This window comes from Mesoplodon densirostris, chromosome 8, assembly GCF_025265405.1.
Source record: "Mesoplodon densirostris isolate mMesDen1 chromosome 8, mMesDen1 primary haplotype, whole genome shotgun sequence".
Classification (NCBI taxonomy): domain Eukaryota; kingdom Metazoa; phylum Chordata; class Mammalia; order Artiodactyla; family Ziphiidae; genus Mesoplodon; species Mesoplodon densirostris.
Window position 1 is genome coordinate 116,037,812 of NC_082668.1, and position 12,810 is coordinate 116,050,621.

A 12,810-nucleotide genomic window follows, 5' to 3' on the forward strand; every position below is an offset into this window, starting at 1 on the left:
CCAAAGGAAACATTATTACACTGTAAAAGACTTCCAATGAGAGAAGAAAAGCAAGGCAAATTACTTTAGCATTAGGAAGTAATAAGAAAGTAAAAACGAAACTGTAAAAGCTAAACAGGTTTTTTTCTTTTTGGTATTTCTGTACAGTGAAGATATACCCCAAGCTGTCAGCACCATATTAAATGGGGCATAGTTAAATTGAGTGCCTCTGATAAGGGGCTCTGCCAGGCTATCAAAGTTTTAGATCAGTTGGATTGAATTTCTGGCATACTGCACATTTCCACACGTTTATTCTCTCTCTTTCCTTTCAGTGACACTACAGAGGCAGCCTTAGACACACTTATAATTTGTGATTTTATAATGCAAGGGACATCTATGTTTTCAAGAAGGCATGATACCATGGAAGCCAAGAGCAAGAAGTGGGGAAAAGAAAAAAAAAAGCTTTTGCAAAGAACGTAGTCTGCATATGATTTCGGAGGGTTTGGAAAAGAAAACAAAAAAGACCTTATAGCTCTTTAGAGTCAAGAGCTGTTTGAAAAAAAAAAAAAAGCATTTAAATGTACATTTGTCTCAAATTAAAGTGAAACTCTAAGGAACCCTAAACATCAATAATAATTAAAAACTAATAATGCCAATCACGATTACTTCTAAAATCTCCTCTTGTCTTGAACCACTCCAGAAAAAAATGAGTAATTGCTTCATGTTTCAGGATTTCCCTAGGAAAATGGTAGCACATACTATACTTTATAATCTCTTTTATTAAAGCCCAAAAATATATGGATTCAGGAATTCTGAAAAGATATTGTTTTTTGCTCGAGTGCTTTAAAATTTACATAAAGGAACAATGAATATCACCAGACCAGTGATGCAAGAACAGAAAGAATGTAAGAAGAGGAAGTTCAATTTAAGGTAATTTTAAAACAAAAATATTATTTGAAACTGGCATATCCTTGGGAAATATAAAAATGCCTTTTATTCATTTTTTTTAAAGGAAATTACCCCCTGAGTTCTAGACCTCATAATTAAAACACTAAATGATAGGGAGTCAAGTTCCAAAAAGGATAACTTTCTTTTTTTTTCTCTTACATGTATTTTATTATTTATTCATTTATTTTTTAACATCTTTATTGGTGTATAATTGCTTTACAATGGTGTGTTAGTTTCTGCTTTATAACAAAGCAAATCAGCTATACATATACATATATCCCCATATCCCCTCCCTCTTGCATTTCCCTCCCTCCCACCCTCCCTATCCCACCCCTCTAGGAGGTCACAGAGCACCGAGATGATCTCCCTGTGCTATGCGGCTGCTTCCCACTAGCTATCTATTTTACATTTGGTCGTGCGTATATGTCCATGCCACTCTCTCACTTCATCCCAGCTTACCCATCCCCCTCCCCGTGTCCTCAAGTCCATTCTCTACGTCTGCGTCTTTATTCCTGTCCTGCCCCTAGGTTCTTCAGAACCTTTTTTTTAAAGATTCCATATATATGTTAGCATATGGTATTTGTTTTTCTTTTTCTGACTTCCTTTACTCTGTATGACAGACTCTAGGTCCATCCACCTCGCTACAAATAACTCAATTTTGTTTCTTTTTAAGGCTGAGTAATATTCCATTGTATATATGTGCCACATCTTCTTTATGCATTCATCTGTCGATGGACACTTAGGTTGCTTCCATCTTACATGTATTTTAAATGATGAAAAGTTGTCCATGACAGTTATAGAAAATGGATGGAGTTACCTGTTTTTTAAGTTCCATTTATGTATATCTGTGTGTAAATCTGTGTGTGTACACACACACACTTTTTAACAAGAGTTAAATTAAACTCGCCACGAAAACTCATATATGGGAAATGTTTAGTGGGCGTCCTCACTTATGGGGAAGCTCAACAAGATTTGGGAAGAGTCATAGGACATTCATATTAAAATAGGAAATACAGCCTGTCTTTAAATGGCTCAAATCTATGTAAATCCAGGATGGAAGTCATGCAATTCTGAGACATCTAATCAGGATTGTTAGTTTTAAGTTCTTTTCCATTTTTGCGAAGCTCTTTCAAATGCTTTCTGCTTTCAACTTCTCTTGGGAGACCTAGCTCTCATCCTTAAGGGTGAGCACAAAGCATGCATATTTGGAATTTTAACGTGTCCTCTTTATGAGATCCAGATTCTAGTGACTGGCTTCCTCCTTGGTTCTAATATTTAAACTCTAAAATTCTATCAGCATTAATCTCAGTTGAATCAAACTATACTAATCTGCCCAAACCATTCTTTTTCCTCTCCCCTAAAGTATTACTAAAATAGAAGCAAACAGCTAGTATACTTTTTTAGATGCTTGAGGATAGAAGATCATCTAGTCCAGTAAAAAGAAAAGTATAAACCAAGGAAAGTACTGCCGTCACCTTAAAAACTGGTACCCAAAGAGGATCAAAGATCAAAAATAATACCAAAAGCCTCAACATCTGCAAATCTCTATTTCTACTCCGCATTCTCCAAAACAATGTAGAAACTGTACTATTTCACAGGAAAAATCACCCCCGATCACTTCCCCGAGACGGTTTCCACATCAGCGATTTTGCACTTAAATTTCCAAAATCCAGCCTGATCCTCTGCAGATAACAATACTTTTGTGAGCTGAAATAATGTGCAAATTCTGCCGTTACTGTTGGAAATCACTCATTCCTGATTCACGGGCGGTGGTGAACGGGTCTGGATTCCTGATATAACTAAGGAACTTACAGCATCAGTCAAGCTTCTCACCCCAGTTTGGTGGAAACCCAAACAGCAGTCTGTCTCCATCTTTTAGAAGCTGATGGCATTCCCGCCCAAGACCCCCGTGCCATTCTGCTGCCCCTGTGCTTTGTGACCATGTCGATGGCCTGGGGTCACACCAGGAGGTAGTTTCTGAGCTCATTCCAGAGCTGGAATCTCTCTGTCCAGATACACAATGGAACCAACAGATCAAGCAATCTTTTGTACAACCCAAGGTCCAGCTGTCTACCTTATCACGATCGAGGTGTCTGAGGAATTAGGAATTCTTGGTTGAGCAGCACTTCTACTGCAAACAGAAGAGAAAACCCTTCAGGGCAGCTGGTCAAGCCAAGAAGGAAAGGAACTTCACGGGAGTGATGAAGGCGGTTCTTGACTGGATGGAGCTTTTCTCAAAGCAATGGGTGGATTTTGAAGGCCTAAGATGTGTTCTGGTTCATTTGTCCAGAAGCAATTCCTCCTCCTGTTGTACTGGAAATAGCTGGCCACTCCCAGGGTCCAGGGTCACCACCACCACCACGGACACGACAGGAGACACGATTTTTGCTGTCACGTTGTCTTGTGGGTTGCCGAACGAGGGATAGCTGTCTCCGGCGAGTGTGTTTCCGTAGCCGTCACGATGGGGGTGGTAGCTGCCGCCGCCTCCTGCGGGCGGCCTGGGCCGGGGCAGGTAGTGGCCATCCTCGAGGGACCTGTCGCTCAGGAAACCTGGGCAGCCTACAGAAGCCCCGATGTGCAGCCTGCAGGGCGGGCCATGCTAGCTCCGGGGTTAGCGCCCAGTCCCAGGACAGCCTTGATGTCCCAGCCGGGAGCATGGGGCACAGCTCCAGGCTGTCCCCTCTCCCTGCCCTGCAGCATCCAGGCCTGGTTCCAAGGATATGTTTCTTAAGTCTTAACACCTTCTGTCTTAGGTAGGATAAGTCGGTATTTACAACTTTAGGGATAATGCTTAAATCAAATCATCAAAATAGCCCATGTTCTCCTAAATTGTTCTGCACTTTTATTTTTTATAATCATTTTCGTTCCTTTTTGCGTTGCTGGAAATGATGGAAAGCATCATCAGGACAAATTCCCAGCACAAGGGTATAATTTGAAGATGACACTCACAGCATCATTTGCCTGCACTGTGATTATCCCATCCTTCTGAGAAGAGACCTACAAAAGCACCGAGAGTGGAGGGAGCCGGGCCCATTCCAATCTAACCGCCAACACTCCGCTACAGCGTCACCAAGATTCCCCTCTTTTTTCTCTTTGGCTTTAACTTTCCCTTTCTCCCATAATCTCTTGCCTATCTATTTTCATCAGCAAAGGGTAGACAGAACCCAACTAGCCCATCTCAGAACCTGACACTTCATAACCAGGATGGTAAAAGACTTACCAGGGAGCCTTTCGGTATTTCCACATCTGCTTTGGTTTTGATGTTCTTCTTGTGGGTTCCTTGAGTGCTGACAGAGCTGCTGGTGACACAGGAGCCCTGGGAGCTGCCCTTTAACACGCTCCTGCAGGAAACGTTATTTGATCCACTTTCAGTCTGTTGAGCTGCTTTCTTATCAACTCTGCAGGTAGAAAGTGATTCCTCTGATCAATTACATTGCTCTTCTTTAATCGTTCTACTTTCCCCAATCCTTTAATGTTTAAAGTAACCTCCATGTGTCTCTTTGTCTTTACACCCTTGAGTGATAAGTGTGTCTCACTGGCCTTGGTCAAATCTTCATCTGCTATTCCAGTAGTGTGTCAATTTAGATTTGATAATGCAATCATTTATTTTTATTTTTATGACTGCTTGTGAGATGGCGGGTGTGTGTGTGAGGGAATAAAGTAAAAACCACTGGGGAATGATTGCTAAGTATATTTCTGGCTTAAGATCAGCAGAATCTGTAATTACCTCTGGAAAGTTTCTAAGTTTGCTCAGTACGATCAGTGGGGTCAGCATCCTTTAAAAACATATGTGTAGGGCTTCCCTGGTGGCGCAGTGGTTGGGAGTCCGCCTGCCGATGCAGGGGACGCAGGTTCGTGCCCCGGTCCGGGAAGATCCAACATGCCGCGGAGCGGCTGGGCCCGTGAGCCATGGCCGCTGAGCCTGCGCGTGCAGAGCCTGTGCTCCGCAACAGGAGAGGCCACGACAGTGAGAGGCCCGCGTACCGCAAAAAAAAAAAGAAAAAAAAGAAAAACATATGTGTAGTTTTCTTCCATTTCATGCCATGTGGGTACATTCATGATTTCTACTGTAGGCTGGATTTCCATCCACCTTGATAAAACTTACCATTCTTTAATTTCAAAGACCACTGGTTTGGTTACCAGAGTAACATGGACTAAATTACCATTTTATTGCTAACTTTTATTTCATTGTTTAAATTCTGGCTAATGTATAAAAGATTGCTACGATGAATTTCTGCTTGTATGAGAAACATGCTTGACTGGTATTCAGTATGCAGGAAACAAACAACTCTCCTTGTTGGGGGGTGAGGCGTGGGTGGGGTTCTGCACTGCCCTCTACACTGCCACCCCCTTGGCCGACACGCTACCTGTTCAGAAGTTCCGTCATAAAGGTATCTTTCGTTGAACATGGAACAGGGCTGGGTCTACTTCTCGATACAAACTTCACTTGGTCATAAATGTCTGGCGGTGTTTTCAGGTTATTTCTGTTTTGTAAACCACTGTCTGGACCATCTGCCAGCTCGATGTCCCTGTTAAGTTCATTTTCCATCTCGCATTGTAGCTCAGGCTTCTTTTTCTCTTTTTTTCTCTCTGATTTTAGCTGTTTGTTTCCAAACCCCAAACCTTTTGCATCTTTCTTTTCTGCTTTGGTTTTGGAGACATCCATCTTCCTGCTACTGAGAGCTGGCAGTCTGTTCCTCCGAAAACCGAACCAGCTGGCAAAAGAAGGCCCGGGCTTCGGCTTCGCGTCCACAGAGGTGGACTTTGTTTGCACTTGGCCCTTTTCCACATTTTCCTGAATGCACAACATGACCTTTTCTTCGATTGTGGGTGAGAGGGGGGCTTCTGGGCTCACAACACCGGTCCTGGTTGTAGACGTGTCTGGATACCTTCCAGAAGTTTCTAGCTTGGAGGTCCTGCTGGTTTCAAAACTGCTGGGCTGCCGTGTCCTCCCGGGACTCTGAGGGGTTCCTGGGCCGTCCTTTGGGGTGGATGGGCACCTGCTGTGGTCGCTGCCTGCTTCCTCTGGTGCAGTCACCCTGGCGCCTTCTCCCTGGGTGTAGGCCTGCTGCTCTTCTGTGCCGGGTGGTGCGAGGGGCCCTTCGGATTTTGGAAGGATCCTCAAAGGCAACTTGCTTGGACTCCCGTGCTGGCTGCTGGAGCTGCCTGTACTCCCCAGGGAGCCCTGCCTGGAGGAAGGATGCCCCAGGGGCCTCCCAGCACCGGGGAGACCGTCAGACATGGGGGTAGACGCGGTCTTGCTGGGAGAGCCTTCCGTGGAGGAGCTCTGCCGGGTGAGGGAGTTGCCCCTCTCAGCTGTGTTGGTAATAATCTGAGTCCGGACCTTGCCTGGCCCTTCCACGGAGGCCGTGGGGGGCTTGTCCCCTGAGTGAGCGCTGAAACTCTGGCTGCGGGCTTTGGCTCCGTTCATGCCTAGAGCTGGTTTTAGGAGCGGCTTGCTGGAGGACAGGGATCTCTTCACAGACTTGTTTTCTACCGCATCTTTTCCATCAGCCCCAGGCGTGCTATCTTCCAATGACTCTGGCATTGCTGTTTCCAGGGGAAGCCCTTCGGCCAGACTCTCCTGTGCTCGTAAACCCAGTGGAGACACATTTCTTTCACCTCCTGTGGTCTCAAGGCTGCTCGCGTTCCTGGAGGTCCCCAGCTTATCCTTGCTCACAGCCGCGGAACTTTTCGAGGCTTCGTTTAGGCTGTCTTTTTCATGTTTCCCTGGCACTGTAGAACTTTTCCTGAGCAACTGGGGAGACTTCATGAAGACTTTGAGCCCAACGGGGAGGCGAGTTTTCAGTCCTCTCTCGTGAGGGTTTTGACAACCGTGCGGGGTGCTATGGCTTTTGGAGGATGCTGCTGATGAGGGACTGCTAACCTGAGACGATGGTGACTCACTTACCCCTAAGAAGGAAGGCTTGGGGGATGTGGAGACACTGTCATTCAACTGTCCTTTTCTTGCTGCAGACACACCTTTGGAAGACGGTATTTCCAGTGGCTCCTGGGTAGCAGGACAATTCTTGGGGGTCCGTAACCCTACGTCCGTTTGTGTGGTCCCAAGTGTTTGGTGAGGTGGGGTTCTGGGGACACTTCTCTTTGGAGAGACCTTTGGGGGCCCTGGGGCCATCCCAGCAAACGAGCTGGAGGGGCTGTGAGCAGGGCACCTGGTGTGGATGGCTGTTTCTGTGGAGGGCGGAGGGGGAGTGAAGACGGGCTTTTTGAAGGCCACAGAAGGTTTCTTCCCCTGCACTTCCGTCACGGTCTGATTAAAATAAATAACAGGAGCGGAGAATCCTTTCAGAGGGGGGGATTGCAACACTGCCCTTGCTGCGTCACTGGGGACCCCGCTTTCCGGCTTGGCCCATGCAGGTGGCGACAGATAGTCGTAACTGGGCCTGGCGAGTAGGGAGACCGACCTGCCTGGAGGGGACGGCAGGGAGGGCGGTCTCAGCCCGGCCTCCGGCCCCGGCTCACAGGGTTTATCCCTCGTGGGGGGCTCGCCATCGTCACTCGGCTCGGCGGGGGGCCTTGGCAGCAGCTGTGCCGCTGGAATCTGACTCCTGGAGTACTGGACCCAGTCCCTTCTGCTGAACACTTTGGAGCCGTGAGGGAGCTGGGTGGAGGAGGGTTTTGGAATGTGTGAATCCGGCGGTAAAGCAAAGAGGGGCTCTGGGCCTTCAGGCTTCTTGAACCGTGAGAGTCTCCCTGGAGCTGGTGACCTCTCAAGAGTCACTGGGCCAGCTAAGGGGACCGTGAGGGAGGCTTCAGGCTCCATTATCCTCGATTTCTGAGGTGAAGACTTGCCCCTGGTAGGTATTTTTGTCAGGCTTTTCTTCTGATAGATGCCCGTGGCCACAGAGGACCTAGAATGACTCTGGCACGACGCAGCGTGTGTTGGTTTGGTCAGCCTTTGTCGCTGAGTGTTTTGCGTCACCGTCCTGGGGTGGGAGGATTCAGTGGGTGTCACGGCAACATCATCTTCGTCTTCTCTTGGAATGTTTCTCTCGGCTTCCTCTTCAGATCTCTTCAAGAAAGCCAAGTCTCTAGCAGCGGCCCCTGGCTGTACATGAGCCATTCCCTGAGGTAGAAGTTCAGTGTGTTCTGTCTGGGGCCCAGCAGGGGCCTGATGGATGGAAATCTCCTTTCTGGTAACCGTGACCAGGCCAGTCTGGTGAGAGCTGAACTCGATGGGCTCGCCACCGTCTGCGTCAAATATGACAGTAATACATTCTTCTGAGGAAGTCCGTTTTACAACCCTTTGCTGCTTAATGAAACTGAACGTCTTTGGCCTGCTCTCGAAGTGGACGGGCACTTGCTTTTCTTCCTCCTCAGGAGACCCACGCTGAGATCTTCCAAATCCCACGCGGACGTCCAGGTTCTCCACGGCCTTGTCGGCGTCCACGGTCAAAGACACGTCTGAAGGGCTTTTCTCATCGCTGCTCTCTATGTGCAGCTCATCCAGGGTTTCGGTGTCATCCGTGTCTGAGAGATGGAGATTGACAGCCAGGCAGCCCTGGCTGGGCGGGTCCCTCTCTCTCTGTACCTGAGGCCCCTGCACACTTGGGCACAGCTTCCGCTCCGAGGGACGGTTGCTAGCACAGCTGGTCAGCTTCTCAGGCCTTTCCCAGGGGTAGACCGAGGAAGGGATTTCTGAACAGTGTTTGCCATTCAGCTCCCAGCCAAAGAGACTGTCAGAAGCACTGTGGGTTAGTTTACAACCGTGCAGCCTGCAGTCCTGGTGTGGAACTGCCTGGAGCGAGGCTAAGGAGGAAGGGTCCTCTTCGGCATCGTCGTGAGAATCTGTGTCATAAACAAATGCCTTGTGGGGCTCCTTGCAGGGGCTCCCCGTGTCCGTGGGTTTGCAGGGGGGATATTCCTTGAGGCTGCTACTTTTAATTCCTGGCGAATAGATTCCTTCATTGGAGTTCATGCAATCTTTATAACCCCATTTGGTTATCACTGATGGGGGTTCAAGTAACACTTTTCGCTTCTGGAGCTTTCTGAGTCCTTCCAAAATGTGGCTTTCCTTGATGCGAGTTGGAGGTAGTTCATCTGTGGGACTAGCAAAGCCACTCGGGAGTGAAGAGTCAATACTTAACCTTTTGTCCCAATTTTGTGATGACTGCTAGGAAAGAAAAGGAGATATGAGAAATGATTGAGCTCTGTGGAGCACCAATTTATAAAAGGAAAAGGCCATCATTAAACTTAATTCGTTCTAGTGGTTGATAAATATTCACATATAAATGCATTTATTCATTAATTAATTCAAACTAATTCATTAACTATGCAGCTAATCTCTACCTTGCCAGGTCCTGAGCTAAGTAGCATATGATATAGATAAGTAGCGGATAAGGACCCTGCCTTCAAGGAGCATGCAACCCCCAGGAGGAGCTGAGCTCAAGTAACCATAAGTCAAGGGATCATATGAGACATACAGGGGTAGGAGGTACTCCAGAATTTCAGATGAGGGAGACCACATGTCTGTTTGGAAAAAAACACAAAAAGCATATAAGTTTCCTTTTCTTTTCTTTTTTAAAAAATAAACCTAGCCCTAGAAAGATAGATAGGTTTGCCTTAGTTTAAAAGTAGAGGAAATGATTTCCAGTTAGAAGAAATGGGATGGCAAAGACCTAAATTGGAAAAGTATGCTTAAGGAACACTTAGGGAATAACCAGAAGACAATATGGCTCACTGCTCAGTGTATATGGCAGGTAAAGAGGGTAAATGGAAAAGTGAGTTGGTCCCTGCCTTTACGGTCCCTTCCATTCTAAGGACTGAAAGTTAGAACGTCATGTGGCTTCATGACTTTACTTGATAGGCAGTGAACATCTGTGAAATGTTTACACAGATAGAGCAGCTGGGCATTTGCTGTTAGAACTCATAGCAATGGTTCACCTACTAACTTCAAAAGGTCAATTTCCTGTTCTTCATATTTCTCCAAATACCAGTGTTAGTTCTGGAGAGTGACCAAGAAGTGACATAGAAAAAAAACATGGCATTCTACTCAGACATTCATATTTATCAAATTACGGCTAGCAAGAAACAGAATGGCAGAGGAGGAAACTTACATTGACCCAGCATTTGCTGTGTACCAGCCTCTGACCCAGTGCTTTGATTTAATTTTCAGAACAATACCATGAGGGAGACATTATCAGCTCTATTTTACTCGGCGGGAAACTGAGGTTCAGCAAGATCTGTTCTTTGGAGATCACATAATTAAGGGAGAGCTAGAGCAAAGGTTTGAACTCTGGTCTCCTGGGTCCTTCCTATGACTCATTTCTGAAGTGGTGGTGTGGAGATCTGAACCCAGGCAATCTGGCTCTAGAGACTGCACATCAATCTGGATGCGATACTGCTGGAATGAAGCTTGGCCTCTGTTCTACCCTCTGTATTAGTCAAAGTCATAATAGAGACCGTAGGTTATTCCAACACCCCTCTTTTGAATGGAACTTGCAGAGTTTAATCACAAACTGGCACTCGGGGAAACTGGGAGGCTCTGACCTAATGAGTTTTTTCTTTTAAAAGGCTATACAGGGCTTCCCTGGTGGCGCAGCGGTTGAGAGTCCGCCTGCCGATGCAGGGGACACGGGTTCGTGCCCCGGTCCGGGAAGATCCCACATGCCGCGGAGCGGCTGGGCCCGTGAGCCATGGCCGCTGAGCCTGTGTGTCCGGAGCCTGTGCTCCGCAACGGGAGAGGCCACAACAGTGAGGCCCGTGTACCGCAAAAAAAAAAAAAAGGCTATACAGTTAACGATGAAGAATGTCAATGAATGAATCTGGTGGTTTCCGATGTGGACTCTGCACCAGTCTTGGCTAAGAGTACCGCTCCTGTTGGCATCTCCACACTAGCTGCCCTGCTGCGCCAGGACTCTGAACACCCGAGCGCTCATAAGCTGAGGTCAACTCCATGTCAGAAACTTACCCTGGAATCTCAGCTTTTTAGTAAGCTGTGAGCATCTGCTTACATCTAAAACTTTCTCATAAAAATTTTATGATTTTTAAAAATCATAAAAATCTTGTTATCAACAATACGTCTTATTTATTTTTTCTTTTTTTGTTATATGTATATTTGGTTTTAAGTCAAATTATATATTCTCTTTGGAAAATTCTCCAGGGTCAGGAGTTGCTGTGGATCGATTCTGTTTTGGTGATGCTCCCCCTTCCCCGTCCTCTTCTGCTGTGCCATTAAAAACTCCTTCGGAAATCAGAAGAAATCCCTTCAGTAAGTCTGGGTATTATAGACTGACCAGTGAGCAGACTGCCACAGCTTGGGTTTCTAAGAACTTCCATGATCCTGATGTCACGTTCACGAAAAAGAAGAGAAGCCAGGCAAAAGTACCCTCTTAGAGCTTGAAAAGGGCAGATTTGTTCCCGCCATAGATGTGCTCTGTGTCTGCCTACCCACTTCCTTTCTGCCTCCCCGGAGCCTGCCCATGTTGCGGTCTGAGTCATCCCAGGGCCCAAGGCTGCAAACCTCCCAGGGCCCTGGCTCCCCACCCTGTGAGATTAGCCACATTCCTCCAACAGTTTTCCAAAGGAGGTCATGGTATTTAATAGCTTGAGAAAGGTTGAGGATAATCTTGAAACTTGATAAAAAGCATGATTCTCCTGTCGGGGAGATGGTGGGACGAAGCTGGCATTTCATATTGGCGGCTTCATTCTTGGCAGGGAAAAGTCAGAAGAGAGTTGCTCTGGGGAGCAGTGCAGCTGGCTGAAAGATGCTGCGGATAAGGTAGGAGCCTGGGTTTAATGCCCACAGTTCTTTCCTATTTCTTGACTAGACAACAGTTTTACACATTCTTTTTTTTTTAAAATGACATTCTTGGTCTTCATGGAAACAAACCCATCCCAACAACTGGGACTCCTCCACGTTTTAGGCTGATTCAAGAAGGTCAGTCTAGCAGAATGGTTAAGGTTCTGGAACCAACTGCCCAGCTCCACTTACTGGCTATGAGACCTTGGGATGGATATTTAATTTCTCAGCACCTCAGTTTACTTCTCTGTGAAATGGAGGAAATAGGAGAACCTCCTTAATAAGCTATCACGAGCATTAAATGAGCTGGTACTTATGAAGAGCACACAAAGCTGACGTGCGGTAATTACTCAATAACACAAGCCAGGTTCCTCCATGGAGGGCAGGCCAGTGCATTTCATGTAGGCTTCCCTTCTGCTTCTACACAAAACAGTATTTAAAAAAAATACTTATGAACTACTAAAGAACCATTGGTCATATATTTGTTATTATATAGGTTAATATTACATTCAAATTCAAAATCATATTGTATGAATTTATTATGTAAGTTAATACTAAATGAGTACCTGGTACATGGTAAGAACTTAAGAAGTTCCTTAGATAATATCAACTTAAAATGTCTTCAGGACTTCTTCCCTGGTGGCGCAGTGCTTAAGAATCGCCTGCCAATGCAGGGGACACGGGTTCAAGCCCTGGTCCGGGAAGATCCCACATGCTTCAGAGCAACGAAGCCCGTGCGCCACGACTACTGAGCCTGCGCTCTAGAGCCTGCGAGCCACAACTACTGAAGCTGGTGCGCCTAGAGCCTGTGCTCCGCAACAAGAGAAGCCACCGCAATGACAAGCCCGCGCACCGCAACGAATTGTAGCCCCCGCTCGCCACAACTAGAGAAAGCCCATGCGCAGCAATGAAGACCCAACGCAGCCAAAAATAAATAAATAAAAACAAATAAAAATAAAATAAAATAAAATGTCTTCATGGGACTGGGTCTAGTTTGCTGGATCCCTGAGAATTAGGACTTTTCTCTGGCAGATGTGACAGGCACGCTGGTATTCCACAGCCATTTTGAGATGGGACACTGTTAAAATCTCCAGATGACGGCTAACGGAGTGTGTGTGACG

At 46.4% G+C, this 12,810-nt stretch overlaps 1 protein-coding gene across 2 annotated transcripts in view; it reads right to left on the minus strand.

The window, feature by feature from the left end:
• NCKAP5 (NCK associated protein 5) overlaps nucleotides 1-12,810 on the minus strand; it is a 991,644-nt gene that overhangs the window by 95,031 nt on the left and 883,803 nt on the right. For both annotated transcript variants that reach the window (XM_060106265.1, XM_060106266.1), the window contains exons 13-14: nucleotides 5,295-9,061; nucleotides 4,148-4,325 (exon numbers count right to left, since the gene is read on the minus strand). In XM_060106265.1, the coding sequence (XP_059962248.1) occupies nucleotides 4,148-4,325; nucleotides 5,295-9,061 (3,945 nt within the window). The remainder of the gene's footprint in view (nucleotides 1-4,147; nucleotides 4,326-5,294; nucleotides 9,062-12,810) is intronic.